Raw genomic sequence first — 24168 nt, 5'->3', positions numbered from 1 at the left:
AAAAGTTTTACTCATATTATAATTATATGTTATATTTTTATAGTAGGAAGTTAAAATCTTTACAGATTATATATAATTGTATTTTTGTTTAATTATAATTACTTATATTATTTTTTTATTTAAATATTTTATTTTATTATTAAGTAGTAAAAATTTGATTTGGTTACTCAGATTATTAACATATTTTAAAAGTTTTAGTATATAAATTTTTAGAGCATTTATCAATAGGGTAAAATAGTATATTGTATGTTTAATTAATAATAAGTTGAAGTAATTCAATAAAGAAATTAAAACAATAAAAATATTTTAGAAAATAAAAATTATAGATAATTTTGGCTTAAATTCGGATGAATCGGATTAACTTGAATATTATAAAGTTAGATTAGAGTTAAAAAATTTTAATACAATTTTAATTTAAATTAAGTTAGAATTAAAAATTTTTAATATAAAATTTGAATTAATATGGTGCAAATATAATCCGAAAGACATGAATTAACAGGCCTAAAAGTCAGATTATTTTAAAGAAAGAATCCGACTCAGGCCCTGGCCGATAAAAATGTAAGAAGTTATCAGTGGGGTATGGAACAGATATTTGTTTGGGCAGTTATAAATAAGTGATTGATTTTGGTCAGAAGACTGATTAACGACAAAGCAGTAGAAGATTAAGTAATCCTATGGTGTTTATGCTATTTTGACCGCTCCACTGGTACTACTTCACTTGTTTCAGGGTGCATTTCTTTCTTTCTAAAAAGCGCAATATGGTGAGACACAGCTTGGAGGAAGGACTATTACCAGCTTCTTCAATTCTTGAACCAAGTGGCGGCACTGGCGATGACAGTGAAATAACTGATTATCAAATTGATTCTTCTGCAAGTCTGATGGTTTTGTTCAGCACCTTCATTGCCATATGCGGTTTCCTGGTTTTTGGCTGCTGTGTAAGTAGTGGCATTTTTTCTCAATTGCCTTGATGTAAATTTAGGTTTGAATGACTGTTGTTTTAACTTATGCTTGCTTTGCAGAGTGGATACTCGTCGCCTGTTGAGTCTGAAATCATGGAGGACCTTGGTCTCTCAGTCGCACAAGTGCGTATTTATTATGCTTTTATATTAACCCTTATGCTACCTGCAATCCAAGTTGTTAAGTGAGTTTTAGAAGCATCAGATGTAAAATTGGGCACACAGTCCATCATTGTTTTGTTTCTAGCTGTGAGGCTGTGAAACCCGTGAGGCATCTTAACGTTGTATAAATTCACAGTCTATTGAGCTAACATTCACATTTTTTTCCTAAGCAATGTGAGAGATCACATGTTTCATGATTATGTTAACGCACTTTAACGGTTTGATGAAGACCACAATTGCCATAGAGATGATGTTGAATTCGTGTTGAATGATATGATGTATTCAAATCTCTGTGTGCAGTACTCCGTTTTTGGCTCTGTAATGACAATTGGAGGACTGTTAGGTTCATTAATCAATGGGAAATTAACCGATCTTGTCGGTAGGAGAAGAGTAAGTTTCTTTCTTTCTGTAAATTATCACCAGCAAGGTCCGTCATAAACTTTGAAACATAAAGCTCATTAACTTTACAATAATTCTCAAGTAATTTTGTGATCTTGTGAAGCAGGGCTTCTGGTTAGCGGATTCTCTCTTCATCGTTGGATGGTTGGCTATCGCATGTGCCGAGGTTTAAATAAAACTTAGAATGAGCAGAAGAATATTGCTTGGTTTATTTTCGAAAGCAACATTGTTTAGCTCTAATTTCTTTATTCTTTACTTTCCTAAGAGAGTTAATATAAGAAAATATCTTCTAGAGTCTTAGCTTGAGTCTACATCCCTTTAATCACTCACGCTCTTCTGTTGATGGGGTTTCAAGGATGCCTGGCTCCTGTATCTTGGTAGGACATCACTGGGAATTGGAATTGGTCTCACGTTTTATGTGGTAATATTGTTAAATGTAACCATTTTTATTGTTCATTTATTTATATCATTGATGCAAGCACAACAGTACTTCCACAGGCACCTGTATATGTTGCAGAAATTACACCTATGACTATTCGAGGAGCATCAACAACAGCTAACCAGGTAAGATTTTAGCATTTTATACTGTAGTAGATTGTGTTGTTGAGTCTGGCCAACCTATTGTTCATATACAAATTCTTTGTTAAGTTTACAGTTAATGCTCACTTGCGGTATATCACTAATGTTCTTTCTTGGAACTGTTGTTTCCTGGCGCACCTTGGCTCTAATCGGTGATTTCTTCTATCCATTTTAAGTTTTCATTGATTTATTTACTTAAAAGCAAATTATAAGCAATAGATTCTTTACAATTTCAGCTCTTGTTCCATGCTTGGTGCAAGTCTTTGGTGTATTCTTCATTCCTGAATCCCCCAGATGGCTGGTGAGTTATGATACAAATACTTAAAATTTTCCGATATATTAGAATAATAATTTACTGAAGCATGTATCATATGATCATATATCAAGTACTGCTGCCTGCAGGCAATGGTTGGCCGAGAGAAAGAATTAGATGCAAGTCTACAAAAACTTAGGGGAAGGAATGCTGATATTTCTCAGGAAGCAGCCTACATCAAAGTGAACTTCCACTCCTATATCTTGAATTCCAAAAGATGGGAATTTTCTTCATTAATATTCTCGCCATTTTCCATGAGTTGAGTTTCTGTTTTTGAACAGAATTACACAGAGGCCTTCCAACAACAATCAGAGGATCGAATCTTCAACCTGTTTCAACGTAGATATGCACATTCGCTCTTAGTGAGTTTGTGAAATAAAAAATAAAAGGAAACAACATCTTTGAGTTAAGTTTGGAGTGCTCAAATTGTTATACTACTTCTTTGGTTTAGGTTGGCATTGGGCTTATGGCACTGCAGCAATTAGGAGGGAGTAGTGGCATTACATTTTATGCCAGTTCCATATTTGAAGATGCTAGTGAGTAGAAGAGCCTTTAGCTATGCTTTATATTTCATAAAATAATAATGCATTAACGATTATATAATTTTTTTTCCAGACTTTTCAAGTAAACTTGGGACTATATCCATGGCTATCATTCAGGTATTTGAAAATATTAAACTGCAAGTCTGCAAGTAACTAAGAGAGTTTTCCTTCGGCATTTTCAATCACCAATAGAAAATCTTGTGCAGATTCCTGGTGTTGTTGTATCTGTTGTTCTGACAGATAAATCCGGAAGAAGACCACTTCTCATGGTAAGAATGATAAGGAAATTCAGTTTGAATTGCGAAGGTAGTTGATCAATAAATCTTTGGTTAAGTTTCTTATATCATCCAGGTTTCAAGCGCCGGAACATGCTTGAGTTTCTTGCTTCTCGGCTTGATGAAGACCACAGTTGCCATAGAAATTATGTTGAATGATATGATATATTCAGTTCTCTGTGTGCAGTACTCTGTTTTTGCCTCGTTAATGACAATTGGAGAACTGATAGGGTCATTAATATGTGGGAAGTTAACCGATCTTGTTGGTAGGAGAAGAGTAAGTTTCCTACTGTAAATTATCACCAGCAAGTTACAATAGAACTTTGAAACGTAGAACTTATTAACTTTACAATAATTCTCAAGTTATTTTGTGATCATGAGCAGGGCTTCTGGATAGCGGATTCTCTCCTCATCATTGGATGGTTGGCTGTCGCATTTTCCAAGGTTTGAATAAAACTTAGAATGAGAAGAAGAATATTGCTTGGTTCATTTTCAAAAGAAACAATGTTTAGCTCTAAGTTCTTTATTCTTCACTCTCCTGAGAGAGTTTATATAAGAAAATATCATCTAAAGTCTTAGCTTGAATCTACATGTTTTCAATCACTCACTCTCTCTGTTGACGGGATATCAAGGATACCTGGCTCCTGGATCTTGGAAGGACATCACTGGGAATTGGAATTTCCATCATGTTTTATGCGGTAACATTGTTAAATGTAACCATTTTATAGTTCATTTATTTATATTATTGATGCAAGCGTGCTAGTACTTCCACAGGCACCTGTATATGTTGCAGAAATTGCACCTATGACTATCCGAGGAGCAGCAACAACAGCTAACCATGTAAGATGTTAGCATTTTAGACTGTAGTAGATTGTGTTGTTGAGTCTAGCCAACCTATTGTTCATATACAAATTCTTTGTTAAGTTTGCAGTTAATGCTTGCTTGCGGTGTATCACTAATGTTCTTTCTTGGAGCTGTTGTTTACTGGCGCACCTTGGCTCTAATTGGTGATTTCTTCAATCCATTTCAAGTTTTCATTGATTTAGGCACTTAAAAGACATTATAAGCAATAGATTCTTTACAATTTCAGCTCTTGTTCCATGCTTGGTGCAAGTCTTTGGTGTATTCTTCATTCCTGAATCCCCCAGATGGCTGGTGAGTTATGATACAAATACTTAAATTTTTCCAATAGATTAGTATAATAAATTTACTGAAGCATATATGATATGACCATATATCACTGCAGGCGATGGTTGGCCGAGAGAAAGAATTAGATGCAACTCTACAGAAACTTAGGGGGAGGAATGCTGATATTTCTCAGGAAGCAGCCTACATCAAAGTGAGAACTTCCACTCCTATATCTTGAATTCCAAAAGATGGGAATTTTCTTCATCGATATTCTTGCCATTTTCCATGAGTTGAGTTTCTGTTTTTGAACAGAATTACACAGAGGCCTTTCAGCAACAATCAGAAGATCGAATCTTCAACCTGTTCCAACGTAGATATGCACATTCGCTCTTAGTGAGTTTGTGAAATAAAAAATAAAAGGAAACAACATCTTTGAGTTAAGTTTGGAATACTCAAATTGATATACTACTTCTTTGGTTTAGGTTGGCATTGGGCTTATGGCACTGCAGCAATTAGGAGGGACTAATGGCATTGCATTTTATGCCAGTTCCATATTTGAATATGCTAGTGAGTTGAAAAGCCTTTAGCTATGCTTTATATTTCATTGAGTAATATTGCATAAATAATTATGCAATTTTTTTCCAGACTTTTCAAGTAAACTTGGGACTATATCCATGGCTATCATTCAGGTATTTGACTAAAATAAACTGAATGTAACTAAGAGATTTTTCCTTCGGCATTTTCAATCACCAATAGAAAATCTTCTGCAGGTTCCTGCTGCTGTTGTATCTGTTGTCCTGACAGATAAATCTGGAAGAAGACCACTTCTTATGGTAAGAATGATAAGGAAAGTCAGTTTGAGCTGCGAAGATAGTTGATCAATAAATCTTTGGTTAAGTTTCTTAAATCATGCAGGTTTCAAGCACCGGAACATGCTTGAGTTTCTTGCTTCTCGGCTTGTCATTCTGTTTACAGGTTTCTCGTAAAACAGAAATTTTGTTATTTTCTACTTGTTTGTGATTTGATATCCCCAAATTTATAAATGATCTTTATATGGATAACTCTTCTATATGTCTTGTGCGATCAGGATCATGGCTACTGGAAAGAGATCACTCCAATTATGGTTTATTTTGGCATACTGGTAATTTAATACTGAAACTGCAAAAATAGTTTTTCTGAAACATTGGTAATGTGGGCTAATAGATGCTGCAACCTGTCATCAGGGATATTTTATAAGTTTCTCCATAGGCATTTCAGGGTTACCGGTACTAATAGTGTCCGAGGTATATATACAACTCTATCAAGTTTGTTTTTCACTTAATTTTCATGAAACATTCACAAAATTTTGCCACAACATGATGGTTGATCTGCAAGATTGCAAATTGAGTATTGACCAAGCGTCCCTTTCAGATATTTCCTATAAATGTGAAGGGGTCAGCTGGAAGTCTTTCAGTTTTTGCCAATTCTCTATGCGCTTGGATTGTTTCATATGTTTTTAATTTTATGTTTGAATGGAGCTCAGCAGGTATACCGTCACCTAATCCCCTTGGTTTTAGTCTCTCTTTCACCCTAAAATTTATATGAACAAATCAATTAACTCTTTCATACAAAATCAATTGTAGGAACATTTTTCATATTCGCCTGCATCTGCGGTTTCACAATCCTATTTGTTGCAAAGCTTGTGCCAGAGACTAAAGGAAGAACACTTGAAGAAATACAAGCATCCATGACCCTCTTTCACTGATAATACATTATTTATAACAAGAAGAACAATGCCATTAATTTTAAGGATTAGATATGATGGTCGTCATCAGGTTCTCTTTCTGGTTCATTTTTACTTGGAAGAGAGGCAAACCAGAAGCATAAGTGTCAAAGAGTTTATGAGAATATATACCTGAGTTGGGCATGTAATAAGTTGTCTTCTTATATTTTTCTAATAACTCTTCCAACTCGACCCACTCATATACTGAAGTACTTTTTGCAAGTCATCATATAATTGCCTAGTCACTTCTAATGAAGCTGAGTGAAGATTGCTACTGCTGGAATTTATTTTGATATATTAAAGATGTGCTCAAGTGCTCTAAAACAAAGCCAATATTAGTTTGTTTTTGTTATTTAATATGTTGACAAACTTTCTTATCCATTTTGAGTTGTTAGTTTGTGTTTAGTTGGAATGTAACCAATGCAGCTTGGAATTGTTAGAGTAGTTAAGTTTTTGGTTTGCTTTGTAAGAAATTGTATGGTTTAGCTTAATTTGAGCTGCTGTGTACTTGTATTAAGTAAGATAGGATGTATATAAATGTATTATTGAAGTGATGAAGAAAGGTGTGACTTTTTACAGCCAAAAAGACTCCTTTCGTTCCAGCTCTCTATTTTATCTTTTCTCTCCTCTGTTTTGCGTTTTTTGTTCATGCTTTCTTTACATACAAATCTCCATTAAAAACCAACAATTGGTATCAGAGCATTCTGTCTTTGTAAGGGCCTGTGTCAAGGAAGATTTGTAGAAGTGTTAGAATGAAGGAACTCAACAGTAACCATGACTTCCAACAACTTTATAGGAGTGACCAATTTTTTCTGGTGAAAACTATGCAACCTGGGCAGTAAAAATGAAAGCCTATTTGAGAGCTTTCGATTTGTGGGATATAGTTGAAGTGGATAAGCAGCCAAATCCACTGTCTGAGAATCCAACACTGAACGAGATTAAACATCACTCTGAGGAGACTGCAAAAAGGTACAAAGCTTTGTCTTATATCCATTCTGTTGTTTCAGAAATTATGTTTGCAAAAATCATGGCCTATGAAACGACAAATGAGGCATGGGATAAGCTAAACCTAGAGTTCTATAGTAGTGAAAAATCAAAGCAAATGCAGATTTTCAACTTGAAAAGAGAGTTTGCTTTACTTAGAATGAAAGATAGAGAATCAGTCAAAAGTTTCATTGATAGATTGATGAAGATAGTGAACCAGCTCATTCTTCTTGGAGAAATTATTTCTGAAAGTAAGGTTGTGGAACAAGTGTTAGTAAGTTTACTAGAAAAATTTGAAGCAAAGATTTCCTCCTTGGAAGATTCAAAGGATATAAGCACTATGACCATTTTAGAATTGTCCAAATTCATTGCAAGCTGTGGAATTAAGACAAACCTTTAGAGATAATGTTACAGTCTCTGAAAGAGCATTTACAACAACCCAATCAACAAAAACACAAGCTGGTTTCAGTTCAAACAAGCAATATGTTAATAAGAAAGGAAAAGAGAAGAAAGATGGATATGACAAGAGGCAAAAAGGAAAGAAAGGCAGATTCTCACCTTGTCTGCACTGCAAAAAAACTAGCCATACAGAAAAGTATTGCTGGTATAGACCTGAGATTCAGTGTAGAGGATGTAAGGAGTTTGGTCATATGGAAAAGGTGTGCAAGAACGAAGGAAAAACAACTCAGCAGCAAGCTCAAGTTGCTAAAAATTTGCAAGAGAAGGAGGATCATTCTGAAGAGCAGTTGTTTACTGTGGACTACCATAATGCTCAATTTCATTCTCAAAATTGGCTACTAGACAACGAATGCACTAATCATATGACCTTTGATAAAATCCTTTTTATCAACCTCAAAAAGAGCAAAATTTCCAATGTCAAAATTGGAAATGGAGAGCTGTTGCAAGTACAAGGAGTGGGCATAGTGGCTATCAAAACAATTTCAGGTACAAGATTGATCAATGACGCGCTACTTGTTCTTGATATTGCTCTTAATCTATTGAGTATTGGTCAAATGTTAGAAAATAATTATTCTCTAAAATTTGACAATAAAAATTGACATGTGTATGACTCAAAAAGAATAGAAGTAATGATAGTAGATATGATGCATAGAAGTTTTTGCTTAGAGCTAAATGATGTGAATGCTCAAGCACTTGTTAGTAGTGATGATGAATCAGTTAAATGGCATAAAAGATTAGGCCATTTTCATGAACATGGACTCAAATTGATGACTGAGAAAGAACTTGCTGTTGGAATGCCAAATGTGGCAATGATGAGGAAAATTTGTGAAGCTTGTCAATTGGGAAAGCAAACAAGGCTTGTTTTTCCAAAGGGTGAAACATGGAGGGCCAAGGAGAAGCTGCAGTTAGTGCACACTGATGTGTGTGGCCCTATGCCAGAAAATTCCTTAAATGGCAACAAGTATTTTGTATTGTTCATAGATGATTTTAGTAGGATGTGTTGGGTTCATTTCATCAAACAAAAATTTGAAGTTATTAATGTGTTTGTGAACTTCAAGAAGTTTGAAGAGAATGAATGTGGATGCAAACTAAAAATGATAAGAAGTGACAATGGAGGAGAGTATACCAATGAAAAATTTGAGAAATTTTACAAGGAAAATGACATCAAACACCAGCTCATTGTCTCATATACTCTTCAACAAAATGGTTGAGTGAGAGGAAAAATAAGACTGTTATGGAAATGGGAAGATGTCTTTTGTTTGAAAGCAATCTACCAAAGAAATTTTAGGCAAAAACAGCAAATACTGCAGTCCATTTGCTCAATAGGTTGCCAACAAGAACATTAAAAGATAAAACACGTTTGTTGGACTTTTATTCCAGAAGTGGAGAGAAAAATTGAGCAAGAAGGCTGAGTTAGGTATATTAATGGGCTATAGTGACAAGTCCAAGGCATATAGAGTATATCATCCTTCAAATGGTAAAATTGGCATTCACAGAGACTTAAAGTTTGATGAAGAATCAGTGTGGAATTGGGAAATAAATGCAGCCCAAAGGAAGATAAAGGAGGAGCCAATTGTGCACAATTAAAGAAAAACAGAAAGTGAGCAGTAAAATAGTAGTGATGATGAAGATAAAACAGTCAAGATGAAATCACTTGCTGATATTTATAGCAGGTGTAACTTGGCAGTGATTGAACCTGCCAATTATGAAGAAGCTTCAAAGTTTTCTGGTTAGAGGGCAGCCATGCAGGAGGAGATAAAAATGATACAGAAAAATAAAACCTGGAAATTGGTTGATAGGCCACTTGATAAACATGTTTTAGGTGTCAAGTGGATTTATAGGACAAAACTAAATGTTGATGGTTCTGTAAACAAGTTAAAGGCAAGGCTTGTAGTGAAAGGCTATGCACAAAAGGAGGGTGAAGATTATTCTGAAACCTTTGCACCAGTTGCAAGGTTTGATACTATTAAACTTCTAATTGCATTGGCTGCTCAAAAGGGCTAGTTTCTTCATCAATTAGATGTCAAGTCATCTTTTCTCAATGGTGACTTGAATGAAAAAGTGTACATAGAGCAGACTCTTGGGTTTGTGAGAAAAAGAGATGAAAGGAAAGTGTGTTTGCTGAAGAAGGTTTTATATGGCCTGAAATAGGCTCCAAGAGCCTGGTATAGTAGAGTAAACACTTATTTGATGAAGCTTGGTTTTGTGAAAAGCTTGAATGAAGCTACATTATATGTGAAGTAAAAAAATGATGATGCGTTAATAGTGTCCATTTATGTGGATGATCTTCTGATTACAGGTAGCAATGCAAATCTAATCACTTGGCTGAAACTGGAAATGCAAAATGCATTTGAAATGACTGACTTAGGAAGACTCAATTTCTTCCTTGGCATTGAAGTTTTACAATCAGAATCTGGTATTTTCATTAACTAACAAAAATATGCTAAGGAATTAGTGAAAAGGTTTGGTATGGAGAATACAAAAGGGGTTGACAATCCTTTTGTAGTAAGTCAGAAACTGAAAAAGAATGATGGATTTCCAAAAATTGAATCTGCTGTCTTCAAAAGTTTGATAGGATGTTTGCTTTATCTAACAGCAACTAGACCTGATATAATGTATGCAACCAGTTTGCTTTCAAGGTTTATGCAAAGGCCAAGCCAACAACATTTTAAAGCAGCAAAAAGGGTCCTCAGGTATGTTAAAAACTCTGCTAATCTTGGAATATTATACAACAGAAATTTGGAGATCAATTTACATGGTTTTGTTGATAGTGACTGAGATGGCTCAATGGATGATTTAAAGAGCACCTCCGGTTACATTTTCTGTCTTGGATCAAGATCAATCTGCTAGAATTCAAGAAAACAAAGTGTTGTTGCTCAATCCACTGCAGAAGCAGAATATATAGCTACTGCTTCTGCAGTAAATCAAACCATTTGGTTGAGAAAAATATTAGGTGATTTGCATGAAAAACAAATGAATGCAACACCTATTTATTGTGACAACAAGTCTGATGTGGCTATAACTAAAAATCCAGTTTTTCATGGCAAAACAAAACATATTAAGATCAAGTATCATGCAATAAGGCAAGCTGAAGAAGAATCTGAAATCCAACTAATTCATTGCAGTTCAGAAGAGCAATTGGCTGACCTCTTGACAAAGGCTGTTAGCACAAATAAATTTGTTCAACTAAGGAACAAATTGGGAATGGTAAGTAAGTTTGTCAAAGAGGAGTAATGAAGCTGAGTGAAGATTGCAGCTGCTGGAATTTATTTTGATATATTGAAGATGTGCTCAAGTGCTCTAAAACAAAGCCAATATAAGTTTGTTTTTGTTGTTTAATATGTTGACAAACTTTCATATCCATTTTGAGTTGTTTTAGTTTGTGTTTAGTTGGACTGTAACCAATGCAGCTTGGAGTTGTTAGGGTAGGTAAGTTTTTGGTTTGCTTTGTAAGAAATTGTATGGTTTAGCTTAATTTGAGCTGCTGTACTTGTATTAAGTAAGATAGGATGTATATAAATGTATTATTGAAGTGATGAAGAAAGGTGTGACTTTTTACAGCCAAAAAGACTCCTTTCGTTCCAGCTCTCTATTTTATCTTTTCTCTCCTCTGTTTTGCGTTTTTTTTTCATGCTTTCTTTACATACAAATCTCCATTAAAAACCAACAACTTCATTATTTCCAGGCCACTTTTGCCGTATTGAAGCTATTTGCTGTTGTTTACCTAGCAATTTACATATTGTTCTCCCGTAACACTAGCGCGTCTACCCTTTTCTCCTTATAAAACGTACTGATGCCCCTCTAAAACAAATTTCATTGTTGATGCCTCAAAGTTCCGTATAATATCTCCTAGTGTAGTTAGCCACTGTGCTTCCAATATCAAGTGATAACTGTCAAAAGGTAGGTGTAGGCATCCATACAGAGAACCTATCCCTGCACTCTCACTTCTAAACCTTCACAGAATGCATTACATTGTAGCCCTTGGCCACTAGCTGCTGTCACTTGAACTCCTTGTATTTCTCTGACAAGACAACCCAATCTGTGAACAGTTTGCTTGTCCAGGAAGTAATGAGTACTTCCTCAATAGACTGAAATGAATAGTCTCTTTCTTCCATGCATTCCATGAAGATTCATAGTCCTGAATTGCACAAAACCTTGCAGCATATTCCTCCCACGATATCATGACTTCATTCTTGGATCTTTCCAAACCTTGGTGTAAAGCTGCAATTTTGATTTTTTCTTCCTTTGGAGTTCCATCAACTTCAAAGAAGTATTCGGCTTGAATAATCCAGTTATCAAAATCTCTGCCTTTGAAGTGAGGGAAATCCAATCTAGTTGCTCTTCCCCATGGTGACCAAGAGTTTGGAGTTGCAGTCAAACCTCCTTCATCTACGCGCGTAGCCAACTGTGAATGTGATACAACTTCAGCTTGTTGTAGGCTCAATCCTCCAATCAGCTACTTGATTTTCATCCATCGATTTCTTCACGAGCTCCTGCTACCTTTGCTTGAACTCTGAAACTAACTGTGAAACCATATGCGTGAACTCCCTTCGCACGAGTTCCTTCTACCATCAACTAGGTCGTGCTCTAATATTAATGATAGTGTTAACCTTTGTTATGTAGAATATGAAGAGAGACTCTCTGGAGATGGTCGAATTTCAGAGAAGAAGGGGGTAGAGTTTGCCAAGAATTTGAAAAAACTGAGAGGAATCGCATGACAATTGGGCAACAAAACTATTTTGTATTCCCCTCCAATATGTATTTAAACATGTGCAGTTCTATAACGTTTCGTTAAAAGACACCATATTGCTTGGCTGTATTAAAATCAAACATAAAATGACACCATGTGCGACTTAGCTTTAATGAATCGTTGCTTCCAGGCATTGTTTGTCTTAAACCTTTGAACTCTTTCTTTCCCGCTCTGGTTCAGTTCAGTTTGCATAAACCTCAACTTGGAATACCCAATTTCCCCAGCTATGTATTTCTCCCTTTCACCATAAATTTTATGTCATATGAACTAATTAACTCTTGCATACATAAATCAATTGCAAGAACCTTTTTTTTCATTCTTAAGCATTTGGGGTTTCAGTATTCTATTTGTTGCAACCAGAGACCAAGAGGCGAGCCCTTACAGAAATACAAGCAGAAATGACCATCTTTCACCTGTAAGATATCTAAAGATGTTTTAGGTCTTTCCATATCACGTTTTCTTGAAAGAGGCAAACCAGCAGCATTAAGTTTCAAGAGTTAGGCACCTCCTTGGTTTGACTTGCAGGTTTGGAAGCAAGGTTTGGTGAGAGTAGTGGTTAGGTTATTATTTGGTATTTTCAGATGGGTATTATTGTTTCTTCTACCCTCTTGTGGAATATAAAAAGCCCTTTTGAGACAATTGATTGACATCACGGTAGACTCATCTTAACGTACTCCTTGGAGATTGAAGTCTTGCCCACCAAAGTCAAGAGCCTAGCATCTTTAATCAACTAATCCACTCTCAAGTTATTATCCACTTTATATATATAATCCATTATAGTTGTATGATATTAAAAGTCTATCATAATTTTATGTTTGAAAAATTTACATAATATTTAAAGTAATATTATGTATATCTATTTTAAATATATCATATACATAGTTATATATATTATCACGTGATTGATATTATTTTATTATTAATTTAAAATTATTAATTCATGTAATAATACAAATAAGTGTGTATATATTTATATACTCAAAATAGAATATATAATTTTATTGTAATATATAACCAGTGTTTTATTAATCTCTCAAATGATATGATATGTATATACAAATTTAAGATTTTTCGTTCTTTGTCCGTATGAGATTTGTCTGAGGCTATCTCAGTTCTCCCCAATGAACTATAAAAAAAAAATTAGAAACATCTTCTCTTCTTCTTCACTTGGAAGAGTCATTTGCGGGAGTAGAAGTTGGGTATGCCTAATTATCACGTGTTTACCAGAAGAATCCGATTCTTCCTGTGTCAATGGCGTGAGGCAGGAAGTTTATAGATATTAAGCATAGAATCATAATTATACCATCCAAGTTATGCATACAAATCATAAAATTGGAAGTTGAAAATGTAAAAGTGACTCTGTTCATAATAAAATATATTATTTTGACAATTACAACTAAAACTACTACTGCTCATTGTCAACAAACATATTGATTGACACCCAGTTAGTGCTACTTTTTATGTGTTTAACTTCAATTTTCTCTTTCAAGAACACTCAGCATGGGCAGATCACAAAGCTTGGAGGAAGGACTATTACCAAGTTCTTCAATGCGTGAATCTAATCAAACTGATGATGGGAATGGTGATGGCAGTGACATGGGTACTGAAAAATTTGATTCTTCTGCTACTCCTATTGTTGTGTTCAGCACCATCATTTCTATATGTGGCTTCTTGGTTTTGGGCTGCGCTGTAAGTAGTTAACTTGTTTCAAGGTTCCTGATCAAAAGCTTATTTGAATTTTAATTAGATTCAGTTGGCTTCAATCTTAATAAGCCGTTAATATATTTAAATCAAGTTTCAATGACTGGTTTTAGGCTGGATATTCGTCGCCAACTGAATCTGAAATCATGGAGGAACTTGGCCTCTCAGTTGCAGAAGTAAGTACTTTCTGGTCAATAATTGTATAATGATGACCATAGAAATGAAACAAATTTTTTCTTTCATTTAAACTGTTTTTGTCTCTCTGCAGTACTCTGTTTTTGGCTCAGCATTGACCATTGGAGGACTGGTTGGTGCAACAGTAAATGGAAAAGTGACCGATCTCATTGGAAGGAGAAGAGTAAATTTAATTATTTCCTGTTACCTTCTAAATATAAAATTTTAAAACTATAAAAGTTTTCTGCTAATTTAGTGATCTTATGAAGCAGGCTTTCTGGTTAGCAGATCTTTTCTTCATCATTGGGTGGTTGGCTATAGCATTCTCCCAGGTTTCTAGTTATTTTTCACATATATTTTAATTAGTGAACAATTTATTCTCACTTTCGACTTAAATTAAACACAGAATTGGAAGAAGAATGTTAGGTGACTAGGAAGCAGGGAAATGCACCCCATGGGGTGTTTATGCATTTTCGAAATGTCTCAAAACTTGTACGACACGTTTCAAGAGTGTTTCCAAAATATAAAAAAAATTGAAACACCTTTCTGTTTCTTATTTTTTAATTAATTAAAAATTGGTTTCATATTTCACTCTCCTTCACAATTTTGAACCCTAACTTTGATTTCATCTCCTCTTCTCTCCGACATATAAAACAACTCTCATTTGGGTTTGTTAAAACTCATCTCCTCTCCATCTGACCTCTCTAACTATCAGCGAACATTGAAAAAATCAACTTTATCAGATTTGATAGATATTGTTTATTTCCTTATTGGTTGATAGACCAAATTGATTGAATGCATACCTTATTTTTAATAATTAATTGTATTTTTTTAAATAAATGTAGGTTGTTGTATTTTTTTTTTCATTTTGTATTTATAAAAAAACTTATACATTTTTTATATTCATACGTCCCCCAATGCTTTTGTTTGCTATAATTTTGAGAAAATATTTTTTCATTATGGATGTGTATCGTATTTGAGTTCATTTTTTAAATAATCTTGTCATGAATTCTAAAAGTTGAAAAACCCTAAAATGGAAACAATCGAAAAATTCTTTAAAAATCTGAAAAATACGAGTCGATATCTCGTAAAACGGTGAAATCCAAAAAAACAGAACTGAAATTCAAATTCTAAAAGTTAAAAAACCCTAGAATGACAACAAACGGAAAATCCTTCGGAAATCTGAAAAATACGAGTCGATATCTCGTCAAACGGTCAAATTCAAAAAAATAAAACTGAAATTCGAATTCTAAAAGTTAAAAAACCCTAGAATGGAAACAATCGAAAAATTCTTCAGAAATCTGAAAAATACGAGTTGATATCTCGTAAAACGGTGAAATCTGAAAAAACGAAACTGAAATTCAACTTCTATAAGTTGAAAAACCCTAGAATGGCAATAAACGAAAAATCCTTCAGAAATTTGAAAAATACGAGTCGATATCTCGTCAAACGGTGAAATTCGAAAAAACTGAATTAAAATTCGAATTCTAAAAGTTGAAAAACCCTAAAATGACAACAATCAAAAAATCCTTCAGAAATCTGAAAAGTACGAGTCGATATCTCGTAAAACGGTAAAATCTGAAAAAACAGAACTGAAATTCAAATTCTAAAAGTTGAAAAACCCTAGAATGATAACAAACGGAAAATCCTTCGGAAATCTGAAAAATACGAGTCGATATCTCGTCAAACGGTGAAATTCAAAAAAACTGAACTAAAATTCGAATTCTAAAAGTTGAAAAACCCTGGAATCACAACAATCGAAAAATCATTCAGAAATATGAAAAATACGAGTCGATATCTCGTAAAACGGTGAAATCCGAAAAAACCAAACTGAAATTCGAATTCTAAAAGTTGAAAAACCCTAAAATTGCAACAAACGAAAAATCCTTCGGAAATCTGAAAAATACGAGTCCATATCTTGTAAAACGATGAAATCCGAAAAAACGGAACTGAAATTCGAATTGTAAAAGTTGAAAAACCCTAGAATGACAACAAACGGAAAATCCTTCAGAAATCTGAAAAATACGAGTCTATATATCGTAAAACGGTGAAATTCGAAAAAACGGAACTGAAATTCGAATTCTAAAAGTTGAAAAATGAAAATGCCTTTACAATGTAAAATATCCAAAAACCCCTCATATTTATCTAAAATTATTTTAATCCCCATAATGAGTGAGGGGAGTTATATAAATGAAGGGAAGGGTAATTTTGACATTTTAGAAAAAGTTTGAAATAAATAAATAAATATCAAAATACCTTTATAATGTAAAATATCCAAAAACCCCTCATATTTATCTAAAATTACATTAAAACCCTATAGTAAGTGGGAGAGTTATATAAATATGAGGGGAAGGGTAGTTTTGGTATTAAAAAAAGTCATAGGCATTTTTTTTTTGAAACAGTGATTTTGGGCATTTTGGCTTGAAAATAGTGATTTTGGGTATTTTTGCTTAATGGGAGGGCATTTTGGCCATTTTTTAAAATTTCCCCTGTCAAATGTCAATTCTATGTTCTTTTTCGTTTTACCTCGAAAGATCATTAGTCAAGCAAGATATATATTTTTTTTTTTTGGTACTTAAACTCAAACAAGATATTGTTGATAAATAGCAATTTGTTTCATCTAATTGTCACATGTAAGCTGAAAAACAGAAAGAATTTCAGAAATCATAGTTTGAATCAAAATGCCTTTATCTATTAACTAGATGCTTGTTTTCTAGGCTGCCTGGTCCCTGGATCTTGGAAGATTATCATTGGGAATTGGAATTGGGGTCACTTTTTATGTGGTAATTTCAACAGATGTTGCATTTTATAGTTCATTAGTTTATATGATTGATTGAAGGAAGCATGACAGTATTTGCACTCTTATTTCAAAATAGGCACCTGTATATGTTGCAGAAATTACGCCTAAGAGTATTCGAGGAGCATTAACAGTAGCTAATCAGGTAAGGTTTTATCATTTTGGAATGTATTAAATTGTGTTATTGGATCTGCCCAACTCATAGATCATTTACTACCATTCATTCAAGTTTTACAGTTGATGCTCACAAGCGGTACATTGCTAATGTATGCTCTTGGAACGGTTGTTTCCTGGCGCACATTGGCTCTAATTGGTAGTTTCTTCTGGCTCTTTTTGATGCTACTTGATTTAGGTACTTGACTACACTTTAATAATAAACACACCGTTCTTCAAATTTTCAGGTGTTGCTCCATGCTTTGTGCAAGTATTTGGTATATTCTTCATTCCTGAATCCCCTAGATGGTTGGTAAGTCCTATATTAGAATCACTGAACCATATATCATATGAAAATCTGTTAAAATGCTCAATCTTTGTTCAACTGCAGGCGATGGTTGGTCGAGAGACAGAACTAGATGCTGCTCTACAGCGACTTAGAGGAAGGACTGCTGATATATCTCAGGAATCAGCTAACATCAAAGTTAACTTCGATTCCTTAAATTATCTTGAATTTTTACTCAATGTAAACTTTTTCATTTTGAAGTAATAGCATATCCCACCTGACATGTTTCTTCTATTGTGCAGGCTTACACAGAGGCCTTTCAGCAACAATCCGAAGAACGAATCTTTAACCTCTTCCAGCCTAGATATGCTCATGCGCTCATAGTGAGTTCATGGAAAGGATAACAACTATTTTTTTGGTGAATTTTCTTCTCTTAATCCCTTGATTGTTTTAGGTTGGAGTTGGGATTATGGCATTGCAGCAATTGGGAGGAATTAATGCCATTCTGTATTATGCCAGTTCCATATTTGAAGCAGCTCGTAAGTGAACAGCCTTTAGTGTTTCTTAATGTTTTTTCTTTTTTCTGATAAAGTTAAACAATTAGTTAAGAGTGATATGAATCTCTGTTTCCTGAAAGATTTTTCAAGTAATGTGGGGACTATCTCCCTTGCGATTATTCAGGTACTATTTGACTCTTGTAAACTGCAAGTAAATTAAGAGATTTTTCCATCAGATTTTTCATATATATTCCAATTGAAAATCTTGTGCAGATTCCTGCTGTTCTTGTATCTGTTATCTTAATTGATAAAGCTGGAAGAAGACCACTTCTTATGGTTAGAATTCATTTCAAGTTTCTTGAAGTAGTCGATCAATAAGTCGATACTGAAGTTTCGAATGTCATACAGGTTTCAAGCACTGGAATATTCTTGAGTTTCTTGCTTCTTGGCTTCTCATTCTGTTTGCAGGTTTCTCCTAAAACAGAAATTTTGATATTCATTATACCTGTTTATGGTTTGAAATACTAAAATTTATAGATAATCATCACCCAGAAAACTCTTCAATATGTTTGTTCATGTTCAGGATAACAACTATTGGAAACAGATCACCCCAGTTTTGGTTTATATTGGCATAATGGTAATACAATGCTGAAACTGAGAAAGTTTCTCCCTAGTTGTGAGTTTATTTTAATTGGTTTATTCTTTTTTTGGAAAAATTGCATAATGACGACCTATTGATGCTGCAATCAACATATATTCAGGCCTATATAATAAGTTTCTCCATAGGCATGACGGGGTTGCCGATAGTAATAATGTCGGAGGTACCCATGAATTCTATCCAGTTTGATTCTACATTCATTTTGGTTCATGTGTGAGATATGAAATTTTTAGTGACCAAGCTTCCATTTCAGGTGTTTCCCATAAACATCAAGGGGTCAGCAGGAAGCCTTGCAACTTTTGCCAATTCTGCCTGCGCTTGGGCTGTTGCATACACTTTCAATTTTATGATGGAATGGAGCTCAGCAGGTATTGTATGTTAAACAAATTCTCCAAAATTTTTGTATCTCTCGATCAGTTTTTCATGTCTTATCCAAACAATTGCAGGAACATTTTTCATATACGCTGGCATTTGCGGTGTAACAATCCTGTTTGTTGCAAAGCTTGTGCCAGAGACAAAGGGCCGAGCGATTGAAGAAATACAAGCATCTATGACCCTCTTTAACCACTAAAATATGAAAACATATAGTATGTACACATTTTTCATTCAATCATAAAGCAAATGGATGAATGCATATATAAGTCCACTAAAAAAAGGGTCAAAAATATAAATGAATAGTGCGTCAATGAATGATCTGTAATGTCGCATCAATTTGTATATTTGATAGATGCATGTAATATTACTCATCGTGAAAAAGGAAAATGAATCGATTCACCTAGTTGTTAATTTTGCTTTCTTACTCCTTTGATGTATAAAAGTTCATTATGCCATCTGTAGACTGTGACAGGGGTAAATTTTCAAGCCAACAATGGACAGTACCAAGATATGTCACATTAGCCAAATAAGCTATGTCATTTATCAATTGTAAAGGGTTTATCAATGTAGCAACTTCCAGTGTTGAGTGATAAAAAATTCTTCAACCAAAAGAGCATTCAACTTGTTCTTCAGACAGTCTTTCGCTCTGTTATCACTACATAGAATACACCCCTTATTTCTTTTAGAAGTATCCCCGGATTTGGAAGCAGACTTCCAATAATGTTTCTGATTTCCTTTCTCATTTTCACCCTCGTACCCCTTTTTAGGCTCATCCTTCTTCCATCTGTTCTTTTTAGACTCATTTTCACCCCCATTTTCCATCTGTTCTTTTTAGACTTATCACCCTCGTAAGAACAAGTAAAAGTGAAATAAAACATCTCATTTACATATATTATTATAAAAATGCTTTGGTTTAAGGAAATCCAAATAAAATAATAGATAAAATAAAAGTCGAAAGTGATATTGCCTTCTTTTGCTTTATGTGTTACTCTATTTGAATTTCTCAAATCAGATTATTTTTATATTGATGTATAAGAATGAGATGTTTGATTTTACTTGTATTTGTTTTTACAAGATTTATCTTACAGTTTTTACATTGCACGCATCTCTTTCAATTTGAGTTTACAAAAATAAATATGTCGCAATCGCTTGAATATTTTTTTTGTTTAGAATATATTAAATTTATTTATTATCAAAATATTTAAAGAAAAAAATAATTAACAAAATTGTAAAAATAAAATGAAAAGTAAGGTTTTAGACATAATTAAAAAATTTGATTGAAATAATATGAGATTAAAGAAAATTTGAAGTTATCATAAAGTAAGATTTTTTTGAGTAAAATATTATATTTTTCTTTAATTAGAATACAGATATAATTAATGGAATTACACAAATGATATTATACCCTTAGAAAATAAACAAAAAAAAAATGTGATTTAAAAGATTGAAGGATCATATTTTAAGTATTACACTCAACTATATTAATTTAAAAGTAAAAATAAATTAATAATATTAAAAAATTTATAAAAAACACGACAAACCTGCCACAAGTTCACGAGCCGTCATACCACGGGCCCTCATAAGTTGGCAAGCTGACCCACCTACAAATTTTACATTGTTGTGTGCCTTGATATGGCACAATCCATAAATACGACGGATCGAGCCAAGGTCAACATGCCAATCCATAAATACAACGGATCGAGCCAAGGTCAACATGGGCGGTTACCATCTCCACACCCAACTGTGGAAATTGACAGGGCAATACTCCATATGAGGGTTGAGTCACCTTGGAGTAAATCAAGTTGCATACTCAACGTGTCTCCGTCTGAAGAAAAAATAAATAAATTAAAACCTAACTTTAATTTATTAGAAACACGTGAATCTATAGTCTTATGTAGATTCAAATTCGATCTTGTTCAATCATGTTCGGAAACCAATCAGAGAACTTCCCAAAATCAAATGTTGATTTTCGTCAATTAGGAAGAAATTTTTTTTTCTATTAGTTTTTGACTTTTCTCTTGCCTTGCCTTTAATTAAACTAACGTAATTTTCATTTTGTCAAAGGTTGAAATTTACATGAATTTATTTCGTACACACTCACGTTACGGTTTAAGATCATTAATTAAAAAAGTAATTTTAACTTTTGATTAGTTTATACAAAAATGATTTAATCTTTTTTAATGTACTTTCAATTATGTTACAAATATTTTGTGGTTAGATTGTCCCTCAACAAACAATAACACATCCAGTAAAACTAACAACTTTAGATATTAAGGTTGGATTCGAACCGAATAAAACTTAGCTTTGTCGAGCTTAAAACGAGCTTGGCTTTGCAGAGCTCGAACTGGCTTGAGTTGGTTTAGCAGATTTTTTTTAAAATTTTTTTATATAAAACGACGTCGTTTTGATTAATATATATTAAAAACGATGTCGTTTTGATAATAAAAATAAGTCGAATTAAACCGAGCTGAATGTAAGTCCGAAATGAGTCGGCTTTAGCCAAGCTCAAATCGAGCTCAAACCAAACTCGAACCGCTTATATATGAATCGAATCGAGTTCAATTCGATTCGAATCTAACCTTATTGGATACTTTCTCTAAGTATGCCCATTAATGTGTCAAATCTAAACTTCTATCGTGATCGCCAAATTCGAGATGGTCAATTAGCTTGTTATTAACAATCTATTAGCTTGTCCTCAATTATAATCAATTCTCTTGATCAACTTTTATAAGTTGACTAGTGGGCTGGTAGCTCCCTACACTGTTCTCCAACTTGTTCAACATGATCCGAAGATAAACGTGTACAACAATCAAACGAGGCAGCAGAGGAGCCCACCAAAACTTACGAAGAAGTTACGCAACTGATCTGTTATCTGGTAGGTAATACGTAAAATAGTATTTTTTTAAAAATATAGAATGGAAGTGTTGAAAAATTTTGCTTTCTTACTCCTTTGATGTACAAAAGTTCATTATGCCATCTGTAGACTGTAACAGGGGTAAATTTTCAAGCCAACAATGGACAGTACCAAGATATGTCACAGTAGCCAAATAAGCTATGTCATTTATCAATTGTAAAGGGCTTATCAATGAAGCAACTTCCAGTGTTGAGCGATAAAAAATTCTTCAACCAAAAGAGCATTCAACTTCTTCTTCAGACAGTCTTTCGCTCTGTTATAACTACATAGAATACACCCCTTATTTCTTTTAGAAGTATCCCCGGATTTGGAAGCAGACTTCCAATAGTGTTTCTGATTTCCTTTCTCATTTTCACCCTCATATCCATTTTTAGACTTATCTTTCTTCCATCTGTTCTTTTCCTCCGTTGTTTCTGCGGTACCATTGTCAAGACTTACCCTCAAGTTGACAAGTTCGTTTTACGGCTATAGCACTTGGCAAATCTTCTACATTTTGTTGTCTTTAATCCATTAAAGCCAAACTCAGTAATCCCGATAGAATGTTGAACTATCTTTCTTCCTTTGACATATTATGGACATCAAGCATCAGTGGACTAAATTTCTTCACATAGTCGTGCACTATCCCTGTGTGCTTTAGTCCCTTCAATGTTTCGACGGAGGTTCTCAAGTTCCTTAGTGCTTCTAGTGCCATTTAAACCTTTCAGTTTTGGCACCTTTACTGAACAGTTTTCCTCTGTCCTGCTTAGACATATAAAGGGGATGGGCTAGTCCACAGGCTGTGTTGGGGACCTTGAGATAAGGTTTATAGTCGAATATGATATGATGTATACAAAATTATTAAAAAATAAAAATAATAATTCAATGAGTCAGTTCGTAAAAACATGTTGATCGTTATGTTAAAAGCCCGTAAAAGCACTATCCAAGGGTTTTGGATCGTATCATGGGTCTAACAATTTTTGTGAATCAGTCTCACTTGCAATATTTACACTGTAATAGGTTTTGACCTAATATGACATACAAACATAGTAGATTGCAATGAACTCAACCCAATTTAACCTAACATGACCCACTACCATCTCACTCATTCCTCAATACCACTAATAACTTTCATTTCCAAATGGAAACCATAATTCTCTCTGTGGAGGCCATCCAATTCTTCAACAAGTGACCATCAAATCTCATTCACATCAGCCTTCTATTGAGAAACCCTTCTCAATACATCATGGGGCTGCTCTCCCTCACAAAAATCTATTCAAGTCAATATGATCATTTCTGGAAAAAAGATAGGGAAGATATAACCCGTAGTTAAGTTCTTAAAAAAATGATATTTACACTTCATAATGCATCTTTATTATAATATTTAGATAAAATGATATAAATATTCATTGGCTATTACAAATAAATACCTTTGACAAATATGTGAGAAATCAATTTTTTTCAAACTTAAAGGGTGAGAATGATTATTTTGTCAAACATTGGGTGGGAAAGAGGATTTTCGCCATATATTTATGTTAGTACGTTTAACATCATGTCAGTTAAAATGAAACACTAGTCCGATTGCCGTTCTATATTTGATATGGTGGACTCTCCCATGGACAACTAATGTCCTTCACCTTTTAAATGCATTGATAGGCCATCAACCAGATTCATAGATGAAAATTACAGGATTTAAAAAAAATAAAATATAAAACTCATGAAAGATGCCCTTTTCATCCCTATCGTTCAATCTACAAATTTTGGAATATGCCTATTTCAAATGTCAAATCCAATGTCTAAAAAATTAGATCGAATAAAAAGAGTGATCTCAATGGATGATTGAATTAATTAACTATTTAAAAATAATATTAAAAATATTTTTTATAATTTATTATTAAATATATAATTTAAATTATTTTAATATTAAAATAAATTTAGTTTATTTTTATACATATTTAAAATTGATGGACAAGAAGTTACGAAAAATTAAAAGTGTAGAAAATAGTGAAGAAATGCTATACAACCAATACCTATAGGATTGTTTTCATGGGAATGTTACAAACTGGCTATTACAATCACATGTGTGCAAAGTATGACACCTAACTGGAGGTGGCAAAAAGGTTGGGTCTGCACAGGATCCCTCTTTTTTGGTCTGGCCGACGGGGGCATAATCTGTTATTGTAACAAGATACGCAAATTTATGAGATTGTTGGATTGTGCTTGGGCTTGGAAATCAAACTTGCGGGACAACCTAACATGACTGCAACTGTAACTGATAATAAAAAATAAAAATAAAAGAAAAAAAATTTCTAATATCAGATTATTTTT

The 24168-nt window shown here is 33.7% G+C and overlaps 2 protein-coding genes across 5 annotated transcripts; both read left to right on the top strand.

Moving 5' to 3' along the window:
* The first annotated feature begins 621 nt into the window (after positions 1 to 621).
* On the top strand, positions 622 to 6692 carry LOC123220928 (sugar transporter ERD6-like 5). 3 transcript variants are annotated; one of them, XM_044643536.1, is made up of 29 exons: positions 623 to 935; positions 1020 to 1082; positions 1419 to 1508; positions 1624 to 1683; positions 1873 to 1938; positions 2016 to 2081; positions 2173 to 2248; positions 2333 to 2397; positions 2484 to 2591; positions 2691 to 2771; positions 2861 to 2945; positions 3025 to 3068; positions 3158 to 3220; positions 3303 to 3503; positions 3611 to 3670; positions 3859 to 3924; positions 4001 to 4066; positions 4158 to 4233; positions 4317 to 4381; positions 4473 to 4565; positions 4667 to 4747; positions 4837 to 4921; positions 5000 to 5043; positions 5125 to 5187; positions 5270 to 5329; positions 5442 to 5495; positions 5578 to 5637; positions 5765 to 5879; positions 5977 to 6692. In XM_044643536.1, the coding sequence occupies exons 1-29, from the start codon at positions 759 to 761 to the stop codon at positions 6096 to 6098; spliced, it is 2355 nt and encodes a 784-aa protein (XP_044499471.1). In that variant the 5' UTR covers positions 623 to 758; the 3' UTR covers positions 6099 to 6692. The 3 variants fall into 3 exon arrangements, with proteins under 3 accessions (XP_044499473.1, XP_044499471.1, XP_044499472.1); XM_044643537.1 differs by having other exon boundaries at positions 624 to 935; positions 2499 to 2591; XM_044643538.1 differs by lacking the exon at positions 5765 to 5879 and having other exon boundaries at positions 622 to 935.
* A 6938-nt stretch (positions 6693 to 13630) lies between these two features.
* LOC123220930 (sugar transporter ERD6-like 5) lies at positions 13631 to 19361 on the top strand. Of its 2 annotated transcripts, XM_044643546.1 has the most exons (18): positions 13634 to 13998; positions 14124 to 14186; positions 14279 to 14368; positions 14457 to 14516; positions 16902 to 16967; positions 17061 to 17126; positions 17219 to 17294; positions 17383 to 17447; positions 17526 to 17618; positions 17723 to 17803; positions 17875 to 17959; positions 18058 to 18101; positions 18191 to 18253; positions 18326 to 18385; positions 18501 to 18554; positions 18679 to 18738; positions 18829 to 18943; positions 19022 to 19361. In XM_044643546.1, the coding sequence occupies exons 1-18, from the start codon at positions 13810 to 13812 to the stop codon at positions 19144 to 19146; spliced, it is 1455 nt and encodes a 484-aa protein (XP_044499481.1). In that variant the 5' UTR covers positions 13634 to 13809; the 3' UTR covers positions 19147 to 19361. The 2 variants fall into 2 exon arrangements, 1 of the variants encoding a protein (XP_044499481.1); XR_006503166.1 differs by lacking the exon at positions 19022 to 19361 and having other exon boundaries at positions 13631 to 13998; positions 18501 to 18593; positions 18829 to 18862.
* The last annotated feature ends 4807 nt before the right edge of the window (positions 19362 to 24168 follow it).

The sequence above is a fragment of the Mangifera indica genome, chromosome 7 (genome assembly GCF_011075055.1).
Source record: "Mangifera indica cultivar Alphonso chromosome 7, CATAS_Mindica_2.1, whole genome shotgun sequence".
Lineage (NCBI taxonomy): Eukaryota > Viridiplantae > Streptophyta > Magnoliopsida > Sapindales > Anacardiaceae > Mangifera > Mangifera indica.
Note: the sequence above shows the minus strand (reverse complement) of the source record. Positions and strands in the feature narration are given on the sequence as shown.

What these genes read in the sequence shown, in the direction of transcription:
- LOC123220928 (XM_044643536.1), top strand. Translation starts at nt 759, where the DNA reads ATGGTGAGACACAGCTTGGAGGAAGGACTATTACCAGCTTCTTCAATT. An exon ending in TTGGTCTCTCAGTCGCACAA is followed by an intron (nt 1,083 to 1,418) that starts GTGCGTATTTAT and finishes CTCTGTGTGCAG; the next exon opens with TACTCCGTTTTTGGCTCTGT. An exon ending in TGGTTTATTTTGGCATACTG is followed by an intron (nt 5,496 to 5,577) that starts GTAATTTAATAC and finishes ACCTGTCATCAG; the next exon opens with GGATATTTTATAAGTTTCTC.
- LOC123220930 (XM_044643546.1), top strand. Translation starts at nt 13,810, where the DNA reads ATGGGCAGATCACAAAGCTTGGAGGAAGGACTATTACCAAGTTCTTCA. An exon ending in GATATGCTCATGCGCTCATA is followed by an intron (nt 17,804 to 17,874) that starts GTGAGTTCATGG and finishes TGATTGTTTTAG; the next exon opens with GTTGGAGTTGGGATTATGGC. An exon ending in CGATAGTAATAATGTCGGAG is followed by an intron (nt 18,739 to 18,828) that starts GTACCCATGAAT and finishes CTTCCATTTCAG; the next exon opens with GTGTTTCCCATAAACATCAA.